Source organism: Melospiza georgiana, chromosome 2 (assembly GCF_028018845.1).
Source record: "Melospiza georgiana isolate bMelGeo1 chromosome 2, bMelGeo1.pri, whole genome shotgun sequence".
NCBI lineage: Eukaryota > Metazoa > Chordata > Aves > Passeriformes > Passerellidae > Melospiza > Melospiza georgiana.
The window spans coordinates 91,129,845-91,154,992 of NC_080431.1; the positions used below are offsets into that span (position 1 = coordinate 91,129,845).

The following is a 25,148-nucleotide window of genomic DNA, read 5'->3' on the forward strand; positions in this document are numbered from 1 at the left end:
GGACGCGTACGCGCATGCGCGGGTGCGACGCCGGCTCACTTTACCCCTCCTCTGTTCTCTGTGGGCCGCGCTGTGCGGTAGGGCGGTGATAGTGTTGGAGGGGCAGGGGAGGCTCTCCAGCGCTCAAGACACCCGAGTAGCAGCCCTGTGTCGAAGGCGTTGGTTTGGTGAGACACCAGCGCGTCCTGTCCCACCTCAGGGCAGTGTAAACTGCGTGGGCTGTGTGTGTGTGTTACCCAGACTGCCCGGCAGACACGAGCCGGTTAAGATGGGCTTGTTCATAACTATTAATATCCGTTAAGTCTACGGCTTCGTCGGGAGGGGAAGTGGAGAGGGAGGCACTTTCTGGCGACCAGTGACAGGACCCGAGGGCAGGACATGAAGCTGTGTCAGGGGAGGTTTAGGGTTGGATACTTAAAAAGTTTTTTCCCTCAGAGGGTTGTTGGGAACTGGAACAGTCCCCCCGGAAAAGTGGTCACTGCATCGGCCTGACCGAGCTCAAAAATTGTTTGGACAATGCTTTTCACGCACAGGGTGTGACTTATGATTGTCCTGTGCAGGGCCAGAAGTCAGACTCGATGATCCTTGTGAGTTCCTTCTAACTCAGCGTCTTCTGTGATTCTTTAACATCATTTTCATATGAGTAGTTAATGAACTTTGTCCCGTATTCAAGCTGCGTCTTTCTTTCCTTTATTTTTCTTTGCTCAGGGAGCAACAAAAATGGCCAACCAAGAAGCAGCAGAGATACAAATTTCGGAGTTAGATTTACTGTCTAGCATGTTTCCTTATGAGGAAGAGTTTGCTGTCACAGACCAACTGGCTCTAGCTGAACTGAAATACTATGTTGAAAATGAGTCTGCAGAGGTGCCATCTTCAAAAGTTCAGTTTTTACTGAACATAAAGACAGAGGTGCCTAATGCCTCTACGGTATTGTAAACCCTTTTAAAAAAATTATTGTATTACTTTGTGGGATTTTATGGCTTATGTGAAGTAAACATTTCCTCATTTGTTTTTAGGTGGAATTCTCTATATCCTGTGCTTTACCATTTAAATATCCAAGTGTTCTCCCAGAAATTACCGTGAGGTACAACTGCTAATAAAAATATTTATAAGTTAGAGTGTACTGCACAAATACAATTGTGATCAGAGAAAGCAGTCCTTTTTTTTTGATGGTTTACTGCTGAATTAAGCCAGATTGACAACAGTGCTGAAGAAAAAACAAATATACAAGCTTAGGATTTCTCTGTTGTGGTCAGCAAATTAGTGAGGGAAAGGGAGAAAGTATGAAGGAGCCATCACCTGTATAGAAGGGTTACATGTAGATACTGTTCATAGGTCTGATGCTCAAGAAGAAAGATGTGTCTATTTTAATAAAGCTTAAGACTTACTAAACGGGTGAAAAGATAATCAAAGGTATTACTCTTCCCTTGTCACAATGCTGTTTCTTCCACCCTTCTGATTTTTTTTTCTGTTTAAAGAAGTAGACTTGTGTATTCCAGGAAATTAGTTCAGCCACCATACTTACTTTTAAAGTACCTTTTTTTTGATTTTATTTTACAGATTGGTAGTGCTGTTTGTGAATTCAAGAGCTAGCACACAAATTAAATAATAATTAAGATGTTTTCATAGCTAATATGAGTTAAATATGCACGTGCATATTATCTAGCTATGCCTGATTTTCTTGGCAACTTGAAGCAAAACTTTTCAAAAGTTATTAAGGGTCTGGAACATGAGTCCTAATTAGAAGCAGCTGAGGGAGCTGGGGTGGTTTAGGCTGGAGAAAAGGAGACTTGGGGAACCTTATCACTCTCTAGAGTTACCTGAAAGGAGACTGTAGGCAGGTGGAGATTGCCCTCTTCTGGGGAACCAGTGACGGGTCAAGAGGAAATGGCCTCAAGCTGTGCCAGGGGAGGTTCAGGTTGGACATTAGGAAGAACTTCTTCATGGAAAAGTTGGTCAGTCTTTGGAAGGAGCTGCCCAGGGAGGTGCTGGTGTCGCTTCCCTGGAGGTGGTCAGTACATGATTGGATGTGGCACTCAGTGCACTGGTTTGGTTAACAAGGTGATCATCAGTCAAAGTTTGGGCTTGATCTGGGATGTCTTTTCCAAACCTAAGGATTCTGTGCTTTTAAAAACATGGTAAATTGTAAACACATATATATATTTATATGCATTTATTTCTTTTTTAGGTCATCATTATTAAGCCGCTCTCAGCAGATTCTTCTGAACTCTGATCTGAAAACATACTTGATGCAAAACTTCAGTGGCGAGCCCTGCATACTGAGTGCAAGGGAATGGGTTAAAGATCATGCAGCTGCTTACATTGACAAAGATCTTTCATCCTTCTCAATGGCAGCCTCAGATGCCACGAAGTCAGAAGTCACCACATTCACTCGATTGTGGATCTACAGTCATCACATTTACAACAAGCAAAAAAGAAAGAATATTATTGACTGGGCCAAGGAGCTCTCTCTGTCAGGGTTTTGCATGCCAGGAAAGCCAGGTGTTGTTTGTGTAGAAGGTTTACAAAGTAGTTGTGAAGAGTTCTGGTCAAGGTTAGTTCTTCTTTTTACTTAAATGCCATTAGTAGTTAGAATATTGCATTTTGTCATGTTGTACATGTGGCCAGAAGGTGGAAATTCAACCAACTGCCAAGCTGTGAAGATCTGCAAAGTGTTTGTGTTTATAATAATGTATGTACAACTGAATATCCGCTGTAGTGTTGGTTGCAACACTCAAAGAAACTGGTACTGCAGGATGCACATTTATTTCTGTTTTATATTCTTCTGTGTTTCACTTTGATAGAGATGGACTGCAGTACCCCAGTTGTGTTAGATTTGTGTGCTTTTATATCACTTCACATTTGTGTTTAATTTTGCTCCCATCATTTATCTTTCTGGGTGGTGCAGACTAAATAAGCATTGTAATTTGATTGTATCAGCTAAGAGTCTCAGAGAATTCTTAGCACAGGGAAGACAGAAGTGAGTCCTGAAATGGAAACCACATCCTCATTAATTATTTTGTGAGGGATAGCATTAAAGATTTCCAGTCCTGAGGAGATAAAAAAGGCCCAAGCTTCTGCTTATGAGAGTGTTTGCATGTGAGTAGTATTTCTGTGACCAGCTCATGAACCGTTATCTCTGTCAATATATATAGACAAATAGAATTTATTGACTTTTGTGATAGTAGTTATTCCGTAATATTTCCCAAAACAGTCTTTATTTTATAAGTAGATTAATATTTCCTCAATTGCTTTCAGGATAAGAAGATTAACATGGAAGAGAATCCTTATTCGGCACCGCGAAGATGTTTCTTTGGAAGGTGGAGGACATGCTGAGATCCAGAAGCAACGAAAGTTCCCCGCTTTGGAAGAAAAATGTTTTGATGCACATGGTGCCCGGGGAAATCATATGGACTTGGGGCAACTATATAATTTTTTAGAAGAAAAAGGATGTGCTGACATATTTCAAATGTACTTTGGGGTTGAAGGGCATTCAAGGGGTTGATCAGCAGAGGCCCCAGCAGCTACATTTTTAATTTAATCCTCTTAACAGATTCCTTAGCTTTTCTGCAACAGTTGATCAGAGAGGGAATTAATAGTTCATGATTCATGTGATGAATTCAGTTTTCAGTATAAAAAAATATCCAGCGAAGTCCTGAATAATGGAAATGACTGTATGAATGCTTTGTGCACTTTCTGGTGTTAAAAGAGATTTAGGGTACATACCTATTTAAAATGAAAGAAAATGTGTTTGACAACCTACTGGACAGTTACAGAATTGTAGATGGATGAATGTGGTGAATATACAAATAAGACAAAATTGCAGTGTGGGTATCTCAGGAGTGAGAAGATGATGTTTACATTAATTGTTACTGTTTACATACCCTTAATGAAAACTTGTTTTCTAAACAATCTTCTACATTCAACCTGAAAGTTTAGTAAGCCCTGAGATCATTATTTTATTTTAAAAAAGAACAAATGGAGAGAGCAAGTTTACTGGAGTCTTATTCATGCTACCAAGATAAGCTAGGATTCCTACTCTAAGGCTTAAGAATTTTCTGTAGTAAAAGTGTGTGTGCAGGTAAGATAGATACCATGGTGTCTCCACTACACCTGTTAATTTGGTTTGTGTAAAAGCAGCGGGGTACCAAGGATCGGGTTCCCTTATAGCACGCTCAAAAACTCTGAAACGATCCTCAGCCTTCTGAGTTACCAAGTTTTCAATCCTGTAATGTGAAGTGCATTATGTATTTTTGAGTGGGATTTCAACAAAGTTGTATCAATGAATGCTAATTTTGCAGATACTGCATCTAAATCCCTGTAGAAAAAGCAGACATTGGTTTCTTTTGATTAAATATTTTTATTAAATATTGATTAAATGTTTCTGTACCCATCCAGTAAAATCGCTAACATTCAGCTCTCTGGTATGGACTTGGAACACCTCTTGTAGGGATACTTTATAGCGATGTCATTCCACAAGGGTGGGTGAAACTTTCCCAAATCCGAAGTCCTTGTAAGTGTACAAGAACGCTGCGGCTCCGTAAAGGCCCCACGGGACGCTCGAAGTTTAAGATCGATTGATTTAACTTTTATTTCTTTAAAGGATATTGCTGTGTTTAAGGCCACTCGAGGCAGGTACCCTCGCGCGCCGCGCGGCCCCGCCCCGGAAGTGTTGGGGTACCCGCGGTGGCTCCAGTCGGCCCCGGTCCCGGTTCCGCCGCAGCCATGGGGGGCAAGAACAAGCAGCGAACCAAGGGCAACCTGCGGGTGAGCGCGGCCCGCGGGGCCGGGTGGCGGGGCGGGGCCCAGGGCTCGGGGGCTCGCGATTCCGGAACTCCGGGTGCCCTGGGCGGAGGGCCGCGGGCCGCCGGAGCCCGGCTCCCTTGGCGGGGCAGCGCGATCTTCGGGGCCGGTTGTGGTAGCTGGGACCGGGCCCGAAGCCGCCTCTTGGCCTGGGTCGTGCTTTAGGGGAGCGTGACTGCTGCTGCTGTGGTATTTGTACGGAGACGGAGAGCAAAATCACCGCGGCTGTAGATTTAGCAAGGGGCCGGTGGTACATTCGGTGTGGTTTTCTGTGCAGTTTTAGAATACACTCTTGCCAAAAGGCCGGAGATGACGTGATATCTGCCCTATCGCTCAGAATTGTGGGAGAAGTGTGGTGTTCAGGTTCCCTAATTCCTCCGTGGATTTAGGGAAGACTAGGGAACGCAAAGCAGCATATCCTTTACAGCTCACATGCAGAAAAGATTATTTAAACCCCACAAGCTCACAAAATTGCTGCTGCCATAAGGAAATAAAAGTTATTTGCCTTATAAGGTGTCCCAGAGGTCATTTTAGCCTCAGTTAGTTTTGGGGCAGTCTTTCGAAAAGAGCGTTGAAACAAACCTGAGCCAATAATACAGTGGGCAAATGGGGTAAACTAGAAGTGGTGCTGAGCTCCAAAACACACACTGTCTCATGGTATTTATTATATTTGTTACATATGCATGCTTTTGCTACATTTCTCTAAATCATTTTTGGCCACTTGGTTGCTGGGAGAATCCTTTATTTTGTCTGTATGTTTTTGTTTGTTCAGAGAATAAAGGAGAATTCCCTGGGAGCTGTATTGGCCTGTATAAGAACTAGGAAGCTGTATAAGAACTAGGAAAGCCAGAAATAGTGAAGGAGGATAAATAGTTTCTTAATAAATTCTTTATAGATTCTTAATAAATTGTTTGCTTGCAGAAGAAATTTTCTGTTAGGAAAAAAAAACAATAAAAGCAATAATTTTCCATAAGTATTCATGCATTATTTGAAAAGAGAATTTTGATTCACAGAATCATCAAATAAACTCACAGAGTGATTTAGGTTGGGAGGGACTTTAAAGCTCATCCAGTCCCACCTCCTGCGAGGGGAAGGGACACCTTCCACTGGACCAGGTTATTTCAAGCCCTGTCCAGCCTGGCCTTGAACACTTCCAGAGATGGGGCAGCCCCTGCTTTTCTGGGCAACCTGTGCTAGGGCTTCACCACCCTTACAGTCAAGAATTTCATATCTAATCTAAACCTGTTTTATTTCAGTTTGAAGTCATTCCTCCTTGTTGTATCACTACAGTTCCTGATGAAGACTTCTCTCCAGCTTCCTTGTAGGCTCTCTGCTGATACTGGAAGGATGTTATGAGGGCTCCCTTGAGCCTTTTCCAGGTTGAACAACCCCAAGTCTCTCAGCCTGATCCTAAAGAGAAGAATAATTTTCTAGGTTTCTATGTTTAAAGCACAGGTGGACTCTTCTTTGAGAGACTTTATGTTAATTAGAAGGTTCATTATAAAATAAAATTAGCATCATATTTTTAAATGTGTAATGCATGCAAAATAAAATTAAATGGATAATTGACTCCTGTCCCTTTTCTTTTGTCAGCCTTCTAGCAGTGGCCGAGCTGCAGAGCTCCTTGCGAAAGAACGTGGGACAGTGCCTGGGTTTATCGGCTTTGGGACGTCTCAGAGCGATCTAGGATATGTTCCTGCAATTCAAGGAGCAGAAGAAGTAGACAGCCTTGTGGATGCTGATTTCCGAATGGTATTGCGAAAACTTTCTAAAAGGGATGTCACAACCAAGTTAAAAGTAGGTGTATCCTTTGCCTGCCATATTTTTTTTTTTAATTGGAGAATGATACCAGTTTTTTAAGTGAGAAAGAGGAAATACCTAATTTCACTTTGGTGGATTTGCGAGAACTGCAATACAGATTATATCCAGGATAACCTATAGCAAGGTCCATCATGCAGTTATCTCTATAGATGCTCATTTGCAAGAAATTATTTGATTTTTGGAAAAGGAAGTTGCAGTTTCAGATACAAACTGGTAAATTACAGATTATATCTACCTGACTTTTTAAGTCATGCCCTTGATATTTTAATTTTAGGCTATGCAAGAGTTTGGGATGATGTGCAAGGAAAGAGAAGCAGAAGTTGTTAAAGGTGTTCTTCCTTACTGGCCAAGAATTTATTGTAAAATTTCACTGGTAAGTATTGAAACATTTAAATTAGAAACTTACCTATCTACTTCCTGTGACTACCTCTAAGGTGGTCTTTGTTTGTTTGTTTGTTTGTTTGACCTATCTACCTTTGTTGGAATTACTGACTTGTTCTAGGAGAAACATCAAGTTGAAGAAAAATGCTGTTCTTTTTGTGGACATATTTCAGTATTGGCAGTGGGTGGAATCTTGAATTGTAAATGTCTGGGATGTACTTCCTTGATAGGTCTATTAGACCTTTATGTTTAAAAGATGGTACTATATTTCTGAGGAAAAGTTCTTTTATGTGGATTCCAAAAAGGCTAGAGAGTCTGTTCAGTTAAGATAGTTATAAACTTTCTTGATCTAGGGCTGACCAGACTTAACATTAAAAAAATACCCCAAACCCAAATATGAAAAGACCGTGTGTAGCCAGATTAGCAATAAGTTTCTTCATCTATTTATAGTATTTCCAAGCTGTCTAGAATGGCTACTGTTGAAAACATGGTATGGAACAAAATGAATCGCTATTCTTAACTATTAGAGAGATTCCTACTGTTTCTTTCTGGAGTCAAGAGTGTAAAAAATCATGATCTTTTAAACTCATTTGCAAATTAAGGATTGCAATGCACAGCTGATGGTAGTTCTAACTCAGATGTCTTCAATGCTTCCTGTTTCTCCTGCCTCTTGTCTGTCTGTAAAATGTTTGTATAAATTGGAAACAAAAACTGTTGTTTGGGATATCAGGAGAAAGTTACAATCTGAGTGTACAACAGTTTGGGAATATGATGCTTCTAAATTAGGATGCTCCCCATATCTTTGGATACCAAAACTTTTTTGTCATTGGTGTGTATTTTCAAATCTATGTTTCAAATCCAATTAATTGCAAACATGGCTTTTTAATCACCACTTTTGCTTTGAAGTACCTGAAATCAAAGGTGCATTTCTTAAACCAATAAACCTTTCTCTTTTTTTCCTTCTTTTCTTTGTTTAACAGGATCATGATCGCCGTGTTCGAGAAGCAACTCAGCAATCTTTTGAGCAACTGATTCTTAAAGTCAAAAAACACTTAGCTCCTTACTTAAAGAGTATCATGGGTTACTGGCTGATTGCTCAGTGTGACACTTACTCCCCTGCTGCTTCTGCTGCAAAAGTAGCTTTTGAAAAAGCTTTTCCTTCGAGCAAACAACCTGAAGCCTTAGTATTCTGTAAGGATGAAATTCTTAATGTGAGTTTCCTTTTGTATTTTTTAAGGCTTTGTATATGTCAACTTCTGTTACAAGTTTTAAAGTCATCCTTCCCCTATCTGTGCTTCATGGTTAAATTTCTTTCTTGCCTGAAACTTTGCCCTTGTGAAGAGAATGATTTGGGTTGGAAGGGACTTTTAAAAGGTCTTTGTGTTCCACCCCCTGCGATAGGCTGGGACACCGTCCACTAGACTTGGTTTCTCCAAGCCCTGTCCAACCTGGCCTTGAGCACTTCCAGGGATGGGACAGTCCCAGCTTCTGTAGGCAACTTATGCCAGTGCCTCACCACCCTCACAGGGGAGAATTTCTTCTGTAAGGAAATATAAAAAAGAAAAATAATAAAGAATGCAGAGAAAAAAATACATATGTTTTATTGGACTTGAGATGAGAATGACTGGAACCAAAGGAATGAATTGTGTATTTCCTTGTGTGCATTCCTATGTAATAATGTTCAGTCAACACATAATGTTGCTGACAGATGGAATAATGATGCTGGAGTAGTTTACCTATAGTGAAGAAGAATGCAGAATGCTGAACAGTGTTTCAGCATCTACAAGTTTAATTCTGGCCATTATGCTTTTCTGTCAGTTAGATATGATACTCAATGGACCGAATTAAAAAAAGTTCAAAGATTGCATTGCCGGTCTGTCATGTGCAAACCTAACTGATTTGATTTGCCTCATTTTGGCTTCTTTTTAGCAGGAGCACATTGGCATGAGGCTGCAATTTAGTAAGTGTTGGGGAGACTCAATTCAGACAGTACCACAGCTACTATGTTCACCATGAGTCAAATTCTCTTCTAGCATGTTTACTAGCATGTCTAAAAATATTAGACAGCTCAGAGGCTGTGAAATTTTATTGTAGGGCTGTGTCTGAATAATGTGTGGACTATATTGTTCACATATAAGTATTACATTTCTTTGGGTTTATATGCATGTTTTTTTCCCCCATAGGTACTTCAAGATCACCTTCTGAAGGAAACAGCTGATACACTTAGTGACCCTCAGTATGTTTGCCTGATAAATGTATATTTAATTCTTTAAATCTTGATCTTTATTGGGTTCTCTGGAATTAGTGAATTTAGTTTTTAGATCTGGAAGTAGTGAGTTTAGTTTTGTTTCAGGAGACAGAATAATTATTTGAATCCAGATCCCAGCAACTTTAATTGGGACTTAAGTGTTGCATACAAGTAGAGATATTATAAAAGAAAGGCCAAATATATATATATATATATATATGTGTATATATATAAAATTATTATATAAAATATTAATGTTATATAGTTTATTATACAGAATCAGGCCTTGTTCTGCTAAATTACCAGCTAGCCTGTTACTTATTCTAAGTGCAGCTAGCTTAGCATTTTTTTATGATTTTTCACATTCCCATGTGAAAAATCATAAAAAATGAAGGCAGTTAACACAACAGACTATTCTGGTAAGAGAATTGTTTGCACCTACAATAAACAAAAAATCTGTCTCATAGGGATCAGTGAACAAAATATCTAAACTAACCAAAAATGAAGAGATTTGACAGATGGACACCCTAGCCATTTATTGACGATTAAACTGAGTGTCAGTGTATTGTTAGCCAATTTGGTCTAACAAAGTACCTTCTGATATTTCCTATTAATATGAGCTTTGTGAATAAAGAATTGGCTTTTTCTGCATGATAAAATTGAGTCCCAGCTGCTTATTACTACAACATTTAATATAAATATTTTTGAAAGTGTTATCAGTTATCTAATTTTGTTTCAGCTCTTTTAAGAATATAATTTGTGAGTAGCTGGAAGATGAGATGACTTGTAACTTTTTTTCTAAAACTTCATAGTGTAATTTAGAACCTATGGAAAGTTTATGTATTTATATTGCTGCCACCTGAAATCAAAAAATAAACACAAAAAAAATGAAGGCAGTTTAGTTTAGACAAACTTGGGATGACTGCTGGTTTGTTTGTGGTCCACTTTTAACTTTTTTTTTGTTTTGCTTTCTGAGAACTGTACCAGAAGAAGAAAGGAAAGCCAAATTTTTCCGGATTCTGACCTGTTCCTTGTTAGCTTTAAAAAAGTTGCTCAGCATATTTCCAAAGAAAGAGATGCATTCATTGGAGGAAAAGTTAATGTCACTTCTGTCCCAAAACAAATTTTGGAAATATAGCAAAAACAATGTATCACAGGTGAGTTTTTAATTTCTTCTTTATTTTGCTTGGTTTTTGTTACAGGTAATACCCTTAACCTAAGGAAGTATTAATTACTTGTATTCTACAAGGATGCTCTTGGTACTTTGCTTAGGTTTGAAACAGCCTTCAGGTTTCTAGGTAGATTCCAGAAAGGCTAAAGAAATGTTCAGTTAACATAATTATAAATTTTTTTGATCTGGGACTAATATTTGACTGAACTTAATGTTAAAAAACCCGCCAAACTCAATATAGACAATATTACTTGAAAATTTATCTAGTAGGCTAAATTTTTATTTCTATATCATCATAATCTACTTTTTGGCCATCATTAAAATTCATGTAGAAGATACAAACTGTCAACTTACAGCATGTATTCTTGGTGCTTTGGGGTTTTCATTTTTTAAATAGTTTTACTGGTTTTTAACTGTACATAGAGTAATGAAGTAATGCAATAGTATTTTGTTTAAAAGCTTTAAGTTGCTTTTTGGAAAAAATGCCTTTTGAGAAGTATATAAAATACAACTTTTGACAGGCATTTCATCAGTAAACAAATTGTATTAAAATATTTGATAAGACTGTTTAATAACTATTTTGTTTTTCTTGGTTTTTAATAATATTTTAACCTTTGTTAATGTGATGAAATATGGGCATGGTGTGTTGTAAACTTTTATTGACTTTAAAAGGAATCTTATTAACTACATGTAGTGACAAATTCTGTTTTTCCTTCTGTGGCCTCTCTCAGGTTCGCTCATCTTTCTTTGAGCTGATTTCTGCTTTTTGCCAGCACTTACCTGAGGTGGTGAAAGCTGAAGCACCAAGAGTTTGTCCTGCTGTTCTTCTCAGCATTGATGACAGTGATGCAGTGGTGTGTCTTGCTCTTTGGGAAGCAGTGCTTTATACTATCACCACTATTGAGGTAATGTGAGATATTTTCATCAAATTTAACTTTTCACCAAGTGTTGTTCTCTGTGTAGAATTAGGAAGACAGGCTTGACTGAGTTTTCTTTATGGTTAGTAACAGGAACTCCATAAGGGTACATACTCCTTCTTTCAGTGTAACTTTCAAATATATCATGTCCAGCGTGTCTGAAAATTAGTGTTGTTTTATGAATTTAATTTAATTAATCTGAAACCCTTTCATCCAATGTAGTTACTAGTTAGTCAAATAATGCTTAAAACCTTTTTCTTTGTTAAAGACAGTTACAAAAAAGACCTGCAGTGCATTTTTGGTTAGTTTGTTTCCCCTTCAAATGTAAGGGTTCTGTAGCTTTTTTTTTTTTCCCTTAATTTTAAGTGAAACACTGGCTTTGAATTTATTAGCAGGATGAGTTGTTGCCATAGACTGGGATGCTTTGAAGGTTTAATGCTGCAGCTCCCTTTTGCAACTGCTGGAATGAACTGGAACAAGTTTTCTTGAAGAAAAACCCCTAACGGTCTTTGTTCAGCTTGTTATAAATATAGGTACCTTGAACTATAATAGATATGATCATAATTAAAATAGATCAGATGACAAAAAAATTTAGGGAGGGGGAAGTGCCAAAGCAGTTTCTAACCATCAGAAAATTTTTGAAGAGAGTTTTGAAGTTAGTGACACTTCCAAACTCATTGGCTTTCCGTGATAATGAGAACTTAAAATTAAATACAGTATTAATTACAATAGTGATTCCTATGAAGCATCATGAAAGTATGATTAAAGAGAAACCTTTAATTGCAGTTGCTATTAAGAAAGGTCAATTGATTTTAAACAGTGCAGAAATAGTTTTATCATCTTAACTTCACAAGCCAAAATAGGGAGAAAGTGATTTTAAAGATACTGGCAAGTGAGTAACTTAACAGAATTTGAATTTCACAATGACATATTTCACTATAATATGGGGATGTAGGTTAAATGGCTAATTTGGGGGTTCTTCTGAGGCAATATATTGTTGTTTAATTTACAGTAAGTTAATTTCTTTCTGTAGGACTGTTGGAGTCATGTAAATGCCAGAAAAGGAGTTCTGCCAAAGCTCTGGACAGTGCTTCGAGAAGGTGGGCAAGGATTAGCTACTGTTATCTACCCAAACCTCCTGCCCTTCATTAGCAAGGTCCCTCCTGACATTGTGGAACCGAAGCTGGAATACTTCAGAGTTTTTTTCAGCTCTATAATTCAAGGGTATGGACCACAAATTTATTTATTTGGAATCAGTCTCTTTTATGTTTGGAAACAAATAAACTAATCTTTAAGCATTTGAAGATAAATGAGATTATATTTTTAAAATTATTTTCAAAATCCAAAACTGGAGTCAGTCCTTTGTGGCTGTTCCTGTCATTTTAAACCTTCAGCTTTCCTTTTGATTTTACTATATCTTCCTTACATGAAGCATTCTTATCTTTCCTTGTCAAAGCCTTGTGTTTATTCCATGACAAATTTGAATATGGAACATTATTATAATTAAGAGTGACTCTTAGGAATCACACTCTTCTCACCAGTGTGTAATTCTTACATAGGGGATTAACTTTGTGATAGTGACATTTCCTTTATGCACAAACTGTAATTCTTGTGATACTCATTTTTAAAGGATGAAACTGCTTGTACTTTGTGCCTTTAAAATATCTCAAAACCACCTTTCTATCAAATGTAATTTAAATGTGCACCTGTGCATTGCATACTCAAAAGGATATAGAAAGTATTTTAGGAAATGCTGAAATTTAATTTATTTAAAAAATAAATGAAAAACAAATTCAGTTCTCTGCTGATGTTGGTGTGAAAATTAGCAGAGCTCTTGGAGAAGAGACTTATGTAGGGGTTTGTTTGAAAAGTGTATAGAATTTTATTACACGTAGTAATGATTGTAATATTTCTGTGATCATTCGTGTGATCTAATATTCGTTAAAAAGCAAAGAAATTGCAGGTTTTCCGACTCAAAACTGGGGAGACTGTCTTTAAGGGGCTTTCTTTTTTTTCCTCTTTTTTTTTTCTTCCTCTTTTTTTTTCCCTGTAATGACAAAAAGTCACATTCTCTGAACTTCTGTGTATTGTATGGAAAATTGCAAAAGAGTTTTGACAGCCAGCTGAAACAGGAGACAGTGTGCTAGGCTGTATATGGTTTCTCTGTTTATGTAGATCTGTTTTTTCTGAAGCTAAGACTGAATGAAGAATTTCATTGATATAGATTCTGTTAAATTCTTGGGTTTATCAACTTTCTAAATTGACTTTATTTTTATCTGATTCCTGCAAATGACTCTGTGATCCTGTATTCTCATACTGGTGTCTGGATCAGAACAAGGTAATTCAGGGTACATTAATAACATTCATACTGGGTTTCTTGAAAACTGGGTTACTTGGTTTCTTCTGTGTCTTCTCACAGGTTGTCAAATGAGAGGACAATAGCCAGTCCTTCAGAAAGTTCAGCAATTATAACTGCATTTATGGAGTGTCTGTGCTTTGCTGTACTACAGAAAGCAGAAGACCAAAGCCAGATTCATCAAATGCTTATATGTGACCAGGTATTAATCAGAAATACTGAATATTGTTGTGTGTGCATTTAATAAGGCAAAATTAAAGAGAAATGTGAATTTTAGGTGAGGATTTACTTCTCTGTTTAAATTTTCCCTAGATTTTATGGAAAAAAACCACACAGAATTGTCAGGGCTGGAAAAGACGTGATCATCCAGTCTCACTGTCAGCCCAGCACCACCAAAAATCACCCCCAGACCATGTGCCCAAGAGTCTCATCCAGGTGTCTCTTAAGCACTTCCAGAGCTGGTGACTCCACCAACTCCCTGGGCAACTTATTCCAATACCTGACCACATTTCCATTGATTTTTTTTCAATACCTGGTCTGAATTTTCCCTGCTGCAATTTAAGGCCACTCCTTGTCATCCTTTCACTTGAGACACGGCAGAAGAGACCCACCTCCACCTCCTTTCAGGGAGTTGTAGACAGTAATGTGTAGCAAAAGTACAGGTACTGAATTTAGGGGTTTTTTTCTTCCTATGAAATCATCCTTTTTACTGTGCAATTAAAGTTATATTTATGGGGGAAAAAAGTGCCTCTCATCCTGTATGTTTTTATAAAATGTTCAAACATAAATAATTCTGATATTTGCAGAGTTGCTTCCAGAATGTTTTTCAGAATTATATAATTTCTTGGTATTATAAAGAATAAAATGGTTTTATAAATTGGATCACTGTTCTTTAATACATTTTTTTTGTCTTTATAGTTAATTCCTTTTGTCAGTGCTGTACTTAAGGAGCCCAAGTTACAAAGTGGACCATTGTTTTATCAAACAGAAGAAATGCTGAGTTCCTGGGAAGCTAAAGCAGAACTCTCCAATGATGATGGCACAGATGAAGTTTTCCAGAAACTGTTGACAGATTTTTGGGGCCATCTTTCAAAAATGTGTATACTTCATGTTGATAGGTTGGATGCTGACAGGAAATTACTGTTTGCCATATCTGGTTTGCTAGAAATTCTTCATAATCCGAAGAGTGCTATGAAACCAAACAATAGAAAATCTCTAAAAATCAGATTTACAGATGAGGATGAATTTGAAAGGAACACTGAGAGTCGAAAGCTCATGGAAGTTAGAAATGGTGACTCTGAAATTCAAGCTGACTTGCAGCAAATGTCACGTCTAAGGAAAGAACCTCTTGAGAACTTAGTCTGCAACCTGGCTGAGCTGAGCATTGTGTATGTCAATGAACAGAAGTCAGAACAGCATTTGAACTTTCTCTCTACCCTGCTCAACACTTTTTCCTCAAACAGAGTTTTCCAAGTACTTTTAGAGCAGGGAAATAATGTAAGTCCTGCTCAAGCTGAATCCCAAAATGACGTGAAAGCTCATAACCGAAGTCCATCTGTACAATTTCTGTATCTGAATTTAATAACCTGGCTGAAAGAAGACTGGAGAAAAGACACCCATTTCCTGGTTGATATTTTATACAGTGTACTTCATTGTTGCAACAATAATGATGAAAGGAAAGTCATTCTTGATGATTTAGTAAAGGTATGACTGGTACATGATGTTAATTTTTATCAGAGTCATTACTGTTATTGTGGGCTGTGGTTCACTAATAATCTTATTTTGGCACTGTTGCGTGGATGATAATTCTACATGAATTTGGGTTAAGTTCAGCATAAGGAAGATAGTTTTTGGAAAGTTGGACATGATAGTGTTGGGGTGAAAGGTTCTGTCCTTTTCTATATGGTCTAAATAATTTTGAAAAAGTATCATCAGAATTTCTCTCCTCTTGGTTCTTTATACAGTGCACTTTAATAGTAGTCATTGGTAGCCTTTTGTATACAGTCCCTTACTGAATTTTGTGGGAAAGATTTACAAGACAAAAATGATACAATCAATAACTTTTTTACTGAATTTTATCAGCTTCTACTTATGCCTACAGAACAGATAAAATGGGATTATTTATTCCTAGTCAGCAAAGATTTTTATTAAATATTGGGGAATTTTGTTTTTCTTTTCAGATGGATCTTAAGTGGGTTATTTTTCTCCAGATAATTCAAAAGGTAAGATTAAGATTTTTCTTTGTTCTTGTTATGCGTAATTTTTAATAATTCTCTGATGTTAGCTTTGAGACTCATATGTTTTTGTAGTGGTAATTTCCATAGTTTGAAAATCTTACAGTTTTAGAGTAGTGTTTGATTTAAATGCACTTAAATCTGGGGACATTCTTAAAAATGAAATGATGATGCCAAAACAAAAAAAATCTTTGTCCCTTCTGTTTTTGATCAGTTTGTTTTGTGAGCCAGAGGGATTCCTAATTTGTGGATCATCTATTCTAAGCTAGACAGAATGGAGCTGGGGATTAGACCAATAATTAAAGTTATTATTTATATCATCATCCTACAAGGTGCTTATAAGGGAAAGGTAGTATTCGATTTTTTCTGCTGAATATTGACAAACTGACATTTAAGTTGGGATGGGATGAAATAGGAAGTGTATGATGAATTTTTGGACAAGAACTCATAACACTTGACTTACGGTCCGGTACATAGACCACAGGATCTTCCCTCACATATGCTGTGTATATTAGGAATACTGAGTTTTTGTGATTTTTTTTAACTTACAGTGGCTCATCAGCAAAATAAAGTTTTTGTGACCTTCTCTTTCTTCTTAAAGAAATTCAGGTGCTGTAAACAGTTTTTATGTTGTAAATAGATTTTATTTCAGTCAACTCGGTCATACAGAAGTTATTTTTCTAACTCCAATGTAGGAATTTCCAGGGCTCTATAACTGGAGGAGAAACATAAGGAAGCATTTTCAAAAAGTGACTTGTTTCACTCTGCAATAGAGATCTGACCCAGCCATAAGTTGTGGTCTCTGACAAAAAGAAAGTTGGGGGATGTTGTTACAGATGTAAAATCTGAAGGCTTTTTATGGCAGATGATGTAATTCTCACTCTGTCTGTGCAAGTTTGACATACTAATCTTGTGCTTAGTAATAAAAGTTAATAGTTAATAATGGATTACACAGAGAAGCTGTGGCTGCCCCATCCCTGGAAGTATTCAAGGCCAAGTTGGATGGGTTTTGGAGCAGCCTGGTTTGCTGGGAGGGGGTTGGTACTTAAATTGGAACTTGGAAGATGATCTTTATGGTCCTTTCCAACCCAAACCATTCTATTATTCAATACCCTCAAAAGATTCCTGGAATGTTTTTCTTGTGATCCAGGCATGCTCAGGCACAACAAAACTTTCCTTAGTCTCTGACTGGCTGAAAGGAGACATGCTTGGAGAAAGACTGGTAATGCTGGCAGATGATCTGTGTCACCTGGGCTTAAAACCTAGAACAGCCTCATCAGGATCAGCCTCTTCGGAAATGTGGACTCTTCTGAGCTTGGTGTTGTCACAGCACATTAAAAGTGGTGAGCATATATAATCCTTGGAGTTCATGAAGTGTAAATGCTGCACTTAACCCTTTGCATAAGATTGAAAGAATTTGGGATCTTCCAGAATACTTCATGTAGAACATTTAGGCTTTCTCCTGGTAGTTTATTGTTGATTGGTTGGTTTTTGTTGGGGTTTTTGTTTCATAGTTTTGGGCTTTTTTTATACTTAAGCCAGTTTACTACATACTATTTAATTTTGTAAACACTAACTTGCAGCAGTAGCTGCCATTTTTTTTGGTCCACATTGCTAAACAAGGGCAGTGTTCAAAGAGAAGATTCAGATTTGCAAGTTTTGAAAACTTGAGGAAAATTTAAGTAAGCTTGATCTATCAGCTGATGTGCTGTAATGTGAATTTTTAAACCATACCATGTGAAATTTACCTTCAAAACTGGAATACCAAATCAATTGTTATGGACCTATGTGTGTTTTAGCAATGCTTTGTTATAGGATCTTTGAATTTTTTTCAGCCATTTCCATTTATTTTTATGTCTTTAAAACTCGGTATGTGGTCTTATGCTGTATATGTATTCAGGTTTTTTTCTTAATAGCTATTACTCATAGCATCCTATTTAATTTGTTAATATCATCCTGTTTAATTTGTTTGCAATTTTAGTATCTTATATAGACTTCCAGGGGAATTAATTTTTCTTCATGTTTTCCATGTAAACTCAGCATTTACTTTGATCCCCTGTGGTGACATATTTCAGTGTCAGTGGATGCTGTGCACATTCATAGTGCTTCCAGGTTTCACAGGCAGTTCACTGTGGTGCATGTTCTTAGACAAGGCATCCTGAAGGTGTCCTAAGATTGTTTTTTCTGTTACTGGATCTTCTGATGTAAAGGACCATCAGGAAAACCTCTTTCCTCTCTCCACAGAGAGTTCAACAAATGTGCTTGTGAGTGTGTGATGTTCTAGGGCTGATTGTCCAGTGACTTTGTTTTTTGACTCTAGAGCCAGAGGCACTCCTGAGCTCATTTTCTGCTGGGTGGTGGATGACCTGTTTTTAAATCATATTGATTGAAGCCTAAGAGATTTTGAGGAGCTATGATAGTTCTTGACTTAGTCATTAAAACCAAAGTAGAGTATGTGGACTTCCAAAAGGATTTTTTTAATGAGATCTCTTATCTAAGTTTCTTAAGCAAATTGTCTTGGAGAGAATAGGAGAACCTTTCATGGGTCTGTAGCCTAAAGATGAAAGGAATTAAAGGGGAAAAAGGATAAATAGTGAAAGGAAAATAATTGTTGCTGAAACTTCACAGATCCATAGCAGTGTGTTGTGATGCTGAATGCTTAACTGATACAAAAGATTACAAAAGAAATCCAAAGCCAGTAAATACTACAAGTATACATGGGAAGAACACAATTGTAACTGTATCAATTCAATGACAGACTCTGACCTGTTAGAAAGAGATCTTCAGTCATTGTGGTGTTTCCCTGTAAGTGACAGGTTGTAAAAGAGTAGTAAAAGAGGAACACAGTTTATTAGGAGCTGCTGTGAAAAGAACAGAGGACAAATGAAAATTATTATAGCATGTAGTCAATATACTGAATATGTTGTTAATATCTGGAATACTGCATATAGTTTTGGTCACTGCAATATTCTTGTTCAAGTTTGGTCACTTGCAATATTCTATATGCTTTTGAAAAACATGTAATAGAATATGCCCAAAGAAATCTGGCAGGAATGGTTAGACAAGCAGTGGCTTCTGCTTGTGGAGGCAAGAAAACAGACTAGAATTTGTAAGTTTCTAGTTGAAGTGATTAAGGATGGGGTTGTGCTTAAAAGTCGTAAAATCGCAATTTGTATAGAAAATGCAAATAATGAGAAATGTATCGTTGTTTCTTTCAGTGGAAGAACTTGAATTTCTAACACATGCTTAGATAGCAGTCTTGAGGGCTGAGAAAAGTATACTTCTTCATGCAGTTTATAATTAAATAATGGAACTCATTGCCACAGGATACTGTGGAGTTTGAGGAGAAGTGGGATTGGCTTGCTTGTATCCCATGAAAAAGGATCTAAGCATGTTTGTGGCTATATGCAATAGTACAGTGAAATCTTCGGCTCACAGTTGGTTGCCAGAAGCTAGGAGGGCATAAAAGGGGGAAGGATCACTTTGCACTTGCTCTATCTTTAATACCTTTTTCAAAGCTGCTTCAGCTGGCTTAGAGCAAAGATACTTAGTAGTGTGAAATGTTGGCTGGTATCTGTGAAATAGAAGAGTTTAGGTATCCATTAGACTGAAACTGTTGTGCACTTTATTTTGCATTCAAAATTAGTTAATAAAAATCAAATTAGTCTATATTAATATGACATCTTTGCATGGTCGTGTTTATCAAGCAATCAAAGCATATTGTCTTTTTCCTCTGCCCAATAGAATCATTGATTGGTGAAACCTTTGTTGAAAGGATTATTGATAAACTTCAAGCAGCTCTGTCTAAAGCAAAGGATCTTTCTCAAGCTGGAGATACTGAACCATCAGTATCTTTCATCTGCGATGTGGCCTCAAGCTTTTTCAGCTCAGTGAAAGGCTGTTTGCTGATGCCATCCTCAGAAGACTTGCTCCTTACCATCTTCCAGCTGTGTGCTCAGAGGCAGGATGCAACATACTTGACAGGTAATCTGGAAAAAGAACTTCAGCTGAGCTTTTTCATAGGTGATGATTACATATAAATTCTTCCTCTTCATGAAACAGAATCACGAAAATATGTGATAGAATACTGGCTTCGCATACATTGAGCAATTGCAGCTGTAACTGACATGAAAATCTGTGCTTTAATTTACAGTGCCCATAGTTACTACTAAGTATCAAGTCCTGAACACATTTACAAGGATTTTAAGATTTTTTTAATGTTAATATCAGCTAACTTGGAGGCTATGATATTGCACACTTTTTGGACTGTTACAGAAGTTGTTTAAAGTCTATGAAATATAACAAATGAACTTTTTTTGTTCATTTTGCAATCTGGGGAGTCTATGAAAAAATGTGTACAATCGCTTCTTTACAGATAACATTCTGAAACCATTTATATTGGCCAAGTTGCCCAGACAAATTGTGATCCATGCCTCTCTCTACCAGTGTCTCATGTTTATGTTTATCTGAGATGCTGATTTATATTCTCTGAATGCAGAATTTGAGGGTGTTAAATTGATACATGCATTTACTGAAATTAATACAAGTAAATACAATGTTTCAGTGTTGTCATAGAAGTGAAGTAGGACAGTACTAGCTTGGAAAACACTGCTGCTTTATAAATGACTGTTGATATTGTGAATGTTCAATATTTTGGTAGAAAGATATGTAGTTTTGAAGACTGTATGGACATATGGTTGCAGACAACAAGAACGTCACTCTAATTCTCAAATGAATTAAATCTTACCTGTGAGTCACAGTTAATTTAAAATTGCTCTTCAACAAGAAAGCTATGTATGTGCCTTTGATGGTTTTTGCATGTAACCACAGCAAAGATAATTATTTTCCTACTGTAGGACCTTTAGACATGTGATTGTTGCTATATGCTGTAGTTTGTCATTAGAGTTTACCTGTTTGTGATAGTTTTGCTTGTCTACTTGTTGTTTTGTTTTCTTTTTTCCTTTTCCCTATAATAGATGTACTTGTATGCAAGTTAAAACACACTTGGATGTCTGGTATAAATTCACTTGTGCATCAGCTTCAGGGCACTCAGAGCACCTTCTTGCTTAAAGCTGCACTGTGGGTCAAGAACCAAGTTCAGTCTTCCTCTTTGGATGTTAAAAGGTAATTGGGATTCACATCTGTTCCATAATGTGTTGTTCTCCAAAACAAACCAGGATCAGTGCTATAATAGCCTTTATTTAATTGACATCTGTATTACTGAGACTTTTCAGCCTATTGGAGGCAGTGGGTAGAGCAAAACTTATACCACCCCTGGTACAGCAAGTATGGAGCATTGTATCAATGGAAAATATGCAGGTGGCTCTTAATGAATAGTGCCAAACTTGTTTGCAGTGTTTTCTCCTTTTCTCAGGCTTCAAGTTTTGATCTCTGCAGTCAGTGATTTGTTGTTGAAGCTCATGGAAGCTGATGGACAGTCTGAATGTCTTGTGAGAGCTTATGTTGAGCATGTGACACCGAACAAAATTGAATGGGGGAAATTGCATGAATCTCTGTGCTCTGAGGTATGGAAATGTTAATGGATTGTACAGGGCGGTCAGTCTTTCTTCAAGCCTCTGTCCCCTAGGGTGGTAAGCTTTATTTCTTATGACATGGCACTGCACTTATGAGTACCATATGTTTGTGCAGAGGTTCTTGTCAGCCTTTGTCTATAAAGAGGATAAAATCTCTGTTTATGGATCCATCCAGTATTACTGGAGAAAAATCAAAATCCATGAAATTACCCTTTTCTGCACAGAACACCAGCAACTTGCTTTACAGTTCAGGAATTTTATCTTACAGAGTATACATTGTGAAGATGTTTTTATCTCTAAGTTAATTCTTCATAAGGATTAATTTTGTGAAAGACACCAATATCTGCAGAAGAATGTGGTTTGCTATCTTTTAACAGAATGCTGACATGCATAGAATAGAGAATGGGGAAGGACATAAATTTCCCGTGCAGCCACCAGTAACCCTATAATTTCTTGTAAAATACATAGAGTTCTAAAGAAATGTATTTGTTTCTGAGCAGCAGTACAATTCCAAATTACTGCTGTACAATTAGGTTTTTAATACACTGGAGTGGGTCATCCTCACCATTGTGCTTTTGATATGAATGTGTATGCTTCATGTTTGTTTCTTAATAATTCTGAATTTTTAAGGTTAAACAGATCACAGTATTTTTTCATACTCTTTTTATGCACATATTACAGTGGATGCACAAGCCTCTTTTGGAAGGAAGGCTTAGTATGAATTGTGAACCTCTGGGATCAAGTGTCAAGCTGTGTGGCACAACTAAACTTCCAGGCCATCTGTGTACTTCAGCCTTATTAAGTAAAATAGTACTACTTCAACTGAAAAATCGTGTAGTCCATGGAAATCATGATTCTGAAAGAAAGGAAATTGATAATATAAGTAAGTTACAATGGTAAAACTTAAAGGAATTTTATTTTGTAGTAGTTGTAACCTGAATTGAAAATTAGAAATGCATAGTTAAAGTTTGGCATACAGGTATGAGAAATTATCCTTTTACCTTTTGTTGCCTTTTTTCCTTTCTTTTTTTTTTGTAATGTTCAGGTCTTTTATAAAAGCAGTTTTTATATTCGTGGGACCTCTTTTGGTTATATACATCCTGTCTCAATAGAACATTGAACTGGGAGAAGTATGAATTTTTAAAACTTCAGTTATGTTCATTGCCAAAACACACTGTGCATTGGCATGAGTGGGCAACAAGAACTGTATCCCTCCCTTGAGGGTTTAACCATAATGTAAAGATAGTTTGAGACAACAACTTTTCTTAATTCCATGAGGTGGAATCTAGTTTCCTTTTATTTTCAAGAATACTCAAATTAAATGCAGCATTATCAAATTAACAATTCTATCTCCAGAATTCTTGCCATGATGAGAAGTGTAATTGTGTAGTGTGGGTCTTGTAAGCTGATGAAGGAACCATGTGCTAACTCTTATGACATTTACTTGGTTTTCTTCTGGACTTAGGTATTGACTGCGTTGTCTGCAAGAAATATATGTTAAAGAAAAGGGGGAGAACAGAGAGGAGTCATATCATGCTTAATTTGCTTTAAAATTTCTTGACTATCTAGAACAGATTACTGTAGCTTTTTTTCTCTTGTATGTTATGATAAAATGGCAAATATTCAGTTCATGCTCTAAACCACCTGAGATTGCATGTAAAAATAATATCTTTATTGCATTAAAAACATATTTTAAAAAATCAACAAAATCTTGACCTGAAACTTCTTGCTTATGCGAGTCAGTAGTCATTTATAAACAACATCTGTTATTTAATTAGTTGCAGAACTGTTATATTCACTACAATGGATTGAAGAATTGGAGAATCCTCCTTATCTGCTTCTGGAATATCTTCATATGTTAGAAGAGATGCACATAACATATGAGGAGTTCAGTACTCTGAGTAGTACAGCTAACCTGCAGCAAACTATATTTGACAGGTATGTAAGAACAAGTGAAACAACTCTTAGCTCTGTTTTCACAGTTTGTATTGTATGGAGTGCCACTATATTTCTATATGTGTGTTGATTCAGAATGCATCCAAATGCTTTTGTGGTGAGCCCTGAGCATCTGTATATATTAACCAGGGTATTTCTTCTTCTTTGAAGATCAGAGGAACATGGAAGACTCTGGTCCTTAACCATGGCCAAAGTAATCCGTGCTGAGAATGCTGGATCCTGGGAGAGGAAAGAACTTTTCAAGACAACAGAAGGGTATCTTAATACTGCTGCCTATAAACTTGCAGTTTGTTGTGAATGTTGATGGTGTGAAATGATCCTGATTCTGACCATTGACAGCTGAAGGCTGGCAATGAAGATACTTGTGTATGGCATGTCAAAGTCAGACTTGGTTTAGCATGTGGGATTAGTTATGTCAGAGGATATTGCCTCATTATGAACTAACTGATACTTTGTTTCCTAGTTCAGCTTTTGCATTCCTTTCATTGTTGGTGTTTTGCTTGTATTAATAGGTTTCTTCCATTAACAGAGGGCAGATTGCATACACTTCAGTGTTTATCATCTTTCTTAATTGAGGAAGAAAAGAGGGAACTTGTCTTCCATTGTGTGGCCAAACTTATGACATGTACACAGACAGAGCTTTCCAGCACTGACGGTGAGTATGTTCTTACCTCAGTGTAGTTCATCAGAATTTAAGAACATTCTTTTGTAATAAAGTTTGGTTTTAGATAAAACATACTTATTATAATATCATTTTTCCTATAAAGAAATGCTTTCTCAGTTTGCCTATTTCTTCTAGACTGTTTGGCATAATAATTTTCTGCCTCATTCACAAAGGACAAGCCTTACTGCCAGATACAAAATTAAGATGAAGAGACTTAGGCTGTTATTAAAAGCATCCTGATGTCACTGTACTTCAATGAACCATTTACGCTTTACACAGCATGCAAAAATACTACTATTGTCAGCTGGTCATGATAGTCTTTAGATAGTTTGCCGACAACTCTTTCACAGTTTACACACATATAATTTTTTAATAACTCCTCCAACTGAAACTGCACTACATGAAATGTCTGCAGCTGTGGAAAATTACCTAAGATAAGGTTGAGATGTATTATGATATTGCTTTGAATGTAGCCACTTATTTTGGGTCTACAGCCACTCTATTTGGGTGTAAGTTTTCACAAACTTGCTGCTTTTCAAGAAAACTGGAAATGCTCACATACAGTCCTTCTATCTGTATGGATTACATGTAATTTAAGAGGAAAGTCCTTTGTGTTTTTGTCCCTTACTGCTTTTGTGTGTACTTGTATCTACTCTTATTGATCAGTCTATATGAAAACTGAAATGTATGGTTTTTATTTTGTAACAGAACTGTGCTTACTTAAATTGGAAAAACCTATCTTTGGTTACTTTAAACTGTGGACATCTGTCCCTTGGCAGTGTTCTTAGGATTTCAGATGAGTTCTTCAAATGGATGTTCTTCAGGTGTGAAAATGATCAGTGTTAGTGACATGCAGAAATTGAGAGAAATATTAAGTATCTCTACCATGGTAGTTTTCTACTCTTTCAACTTAGTTGAGGCTTTCTGGCTTTCTAATTGAACCAGTGAGGCAAACAAATGTATCTGTGAAACTTTGAACAGAAGAAAATGGAAGAATCCTCACTTCTCCTCTGTTGTGGAGGCCTTTTATTTGTAATTGGTGCTTCCCTTCTACTACTTCTCT

General features: G+C 37.0%; 2 protein-coding genes across 3 annotated transcripts in view; both read left to right on the forward strand.

Annotated features, from left to right (window-relative positions):
* The first annotated feature begins 5 nt into the window (after window positions 1–5).
* On the forward strand, window positions 6–4,379 carry RWDD2B (RWD domain containing 2B). 2 transcript variants are annotated; one of them, XM_058043297.1, is made up of 5 exons: window positions 6–587; window positions 709–927; window positions 1,017–1,084; window positions 2,189–2,554; window positions 3,259–4,379. In XM_058043297.1, the coding sequence occupies exons 1-5, from the start codon at window positions 579–581 to the stop codon at window positions 3,503–3,505; spliced, it is 909 nt and encodes a 302-aa protein (XP_057899280.1). In that variant the 5' UTR covers window positions 6–578; the 3' UTR covers window positions 3,506–4,379. The 2 variants fall into 2 exon arrangements, with proteins under 2 accessions (XP_057899280.1, XP_057899290.1); XM_058043307.1 differs by having other exon boundaries at window positions 6–167.
* A 308-nt stretch (window positions 4,380–4,687) lies between these two features.
* The window catches only part of LTN1 (listerin E3 ubiquitin protein ligase 1), a 31,946-nt gene continuing 11,485 nt past the window's right edge, over window positions 4,688–25,148 (forward strand). Inside the window, exons 1-19 of the mRNA XM_058018246.1 lie at window positions 4,688–4,767; window positions 6,397–6,600; window positions 6,899–6,997; window positions 7,986–8,216; window positions 9,189–9,241; window positions 10,230–10,410; window positions 11,156–11,329; window positions 12,375–12,565; window positions 13,761–13,899; window positions 14,616–15,401; window positions 15,878–15,919; window positions 17,082–17,274; window positions 19,676–19,915; window positions 20,908–21,055; window positions 21,306–21,456; window positions 22,147–22,348; window positions 23,244–23,403; window positions 23,572–23,676; window positions 23,934–24,076. Of these exons, the coding sequence (XP_057874229.1) occupies window positions 4,726–4,767; window positions 6,397–6,600; window positions 6,899–6,997; window positions 7,986–8,216; window positions 9,189–9,241; window positions 10,230–10,410; window positions 11,156–11,329; window positions 12,375–12,565; window positions 13,761–13,899; window positions 14,616–15,401; window positions 15,878–15,919; window positions 17,082–17,274; window positions 19,676–19,915; window positions 20,908–21,055; window positions 21,306–21,456; window positions 22,147–22,348; window positions 23,244–23,403; window positions 23,572–23,676; window positions 23,934–24,076 (3,484 nt within the window). The 5' untranslated portion in view covers window positions 4,688–4,725. The remainder of the gene's footprint in view (window positions 4,768–6,396; window positions 6,601–6,898; window positions 6,998–7,985; window positions 8,217–9,188; window positions 9,242–10,229; window positions 10,411–11,155; window positions 11,330–12,374; window positions 12,566–13,760; window positions 13,900–14,615; window positions 15,402–15,877; window positions 15,920–17,081; window positions 17,275–19,675; window positions 19,916–20,907; window positions 21,056–21,305; window positions 21,457–22,146; window positions 22,349–23,243; window positions 23,404–23,571; window positions 23,677–23,933; window positions 24,077–25,148) is intronic.

Bases quoted from the DNA above. Each gene is read 5' to 3' on its own strand.
- RWDD2B (XM_058043297.1), top strand. The intron at 1,085-2,188 runs GTACAACTGCTA...TTTCTTTTTTAG, and splicing joins CTCCCAGAAATTACCGTGAG to GTCATCATTATTAAGCCGCT. The intron at 2,555-3,258 runs GTTAGTTCTTCT...AATTGCTTTCAG, and splicing joins TGTGAAGAGTTCTGGTCAAG to GATAAGAAGATTAACATGGA.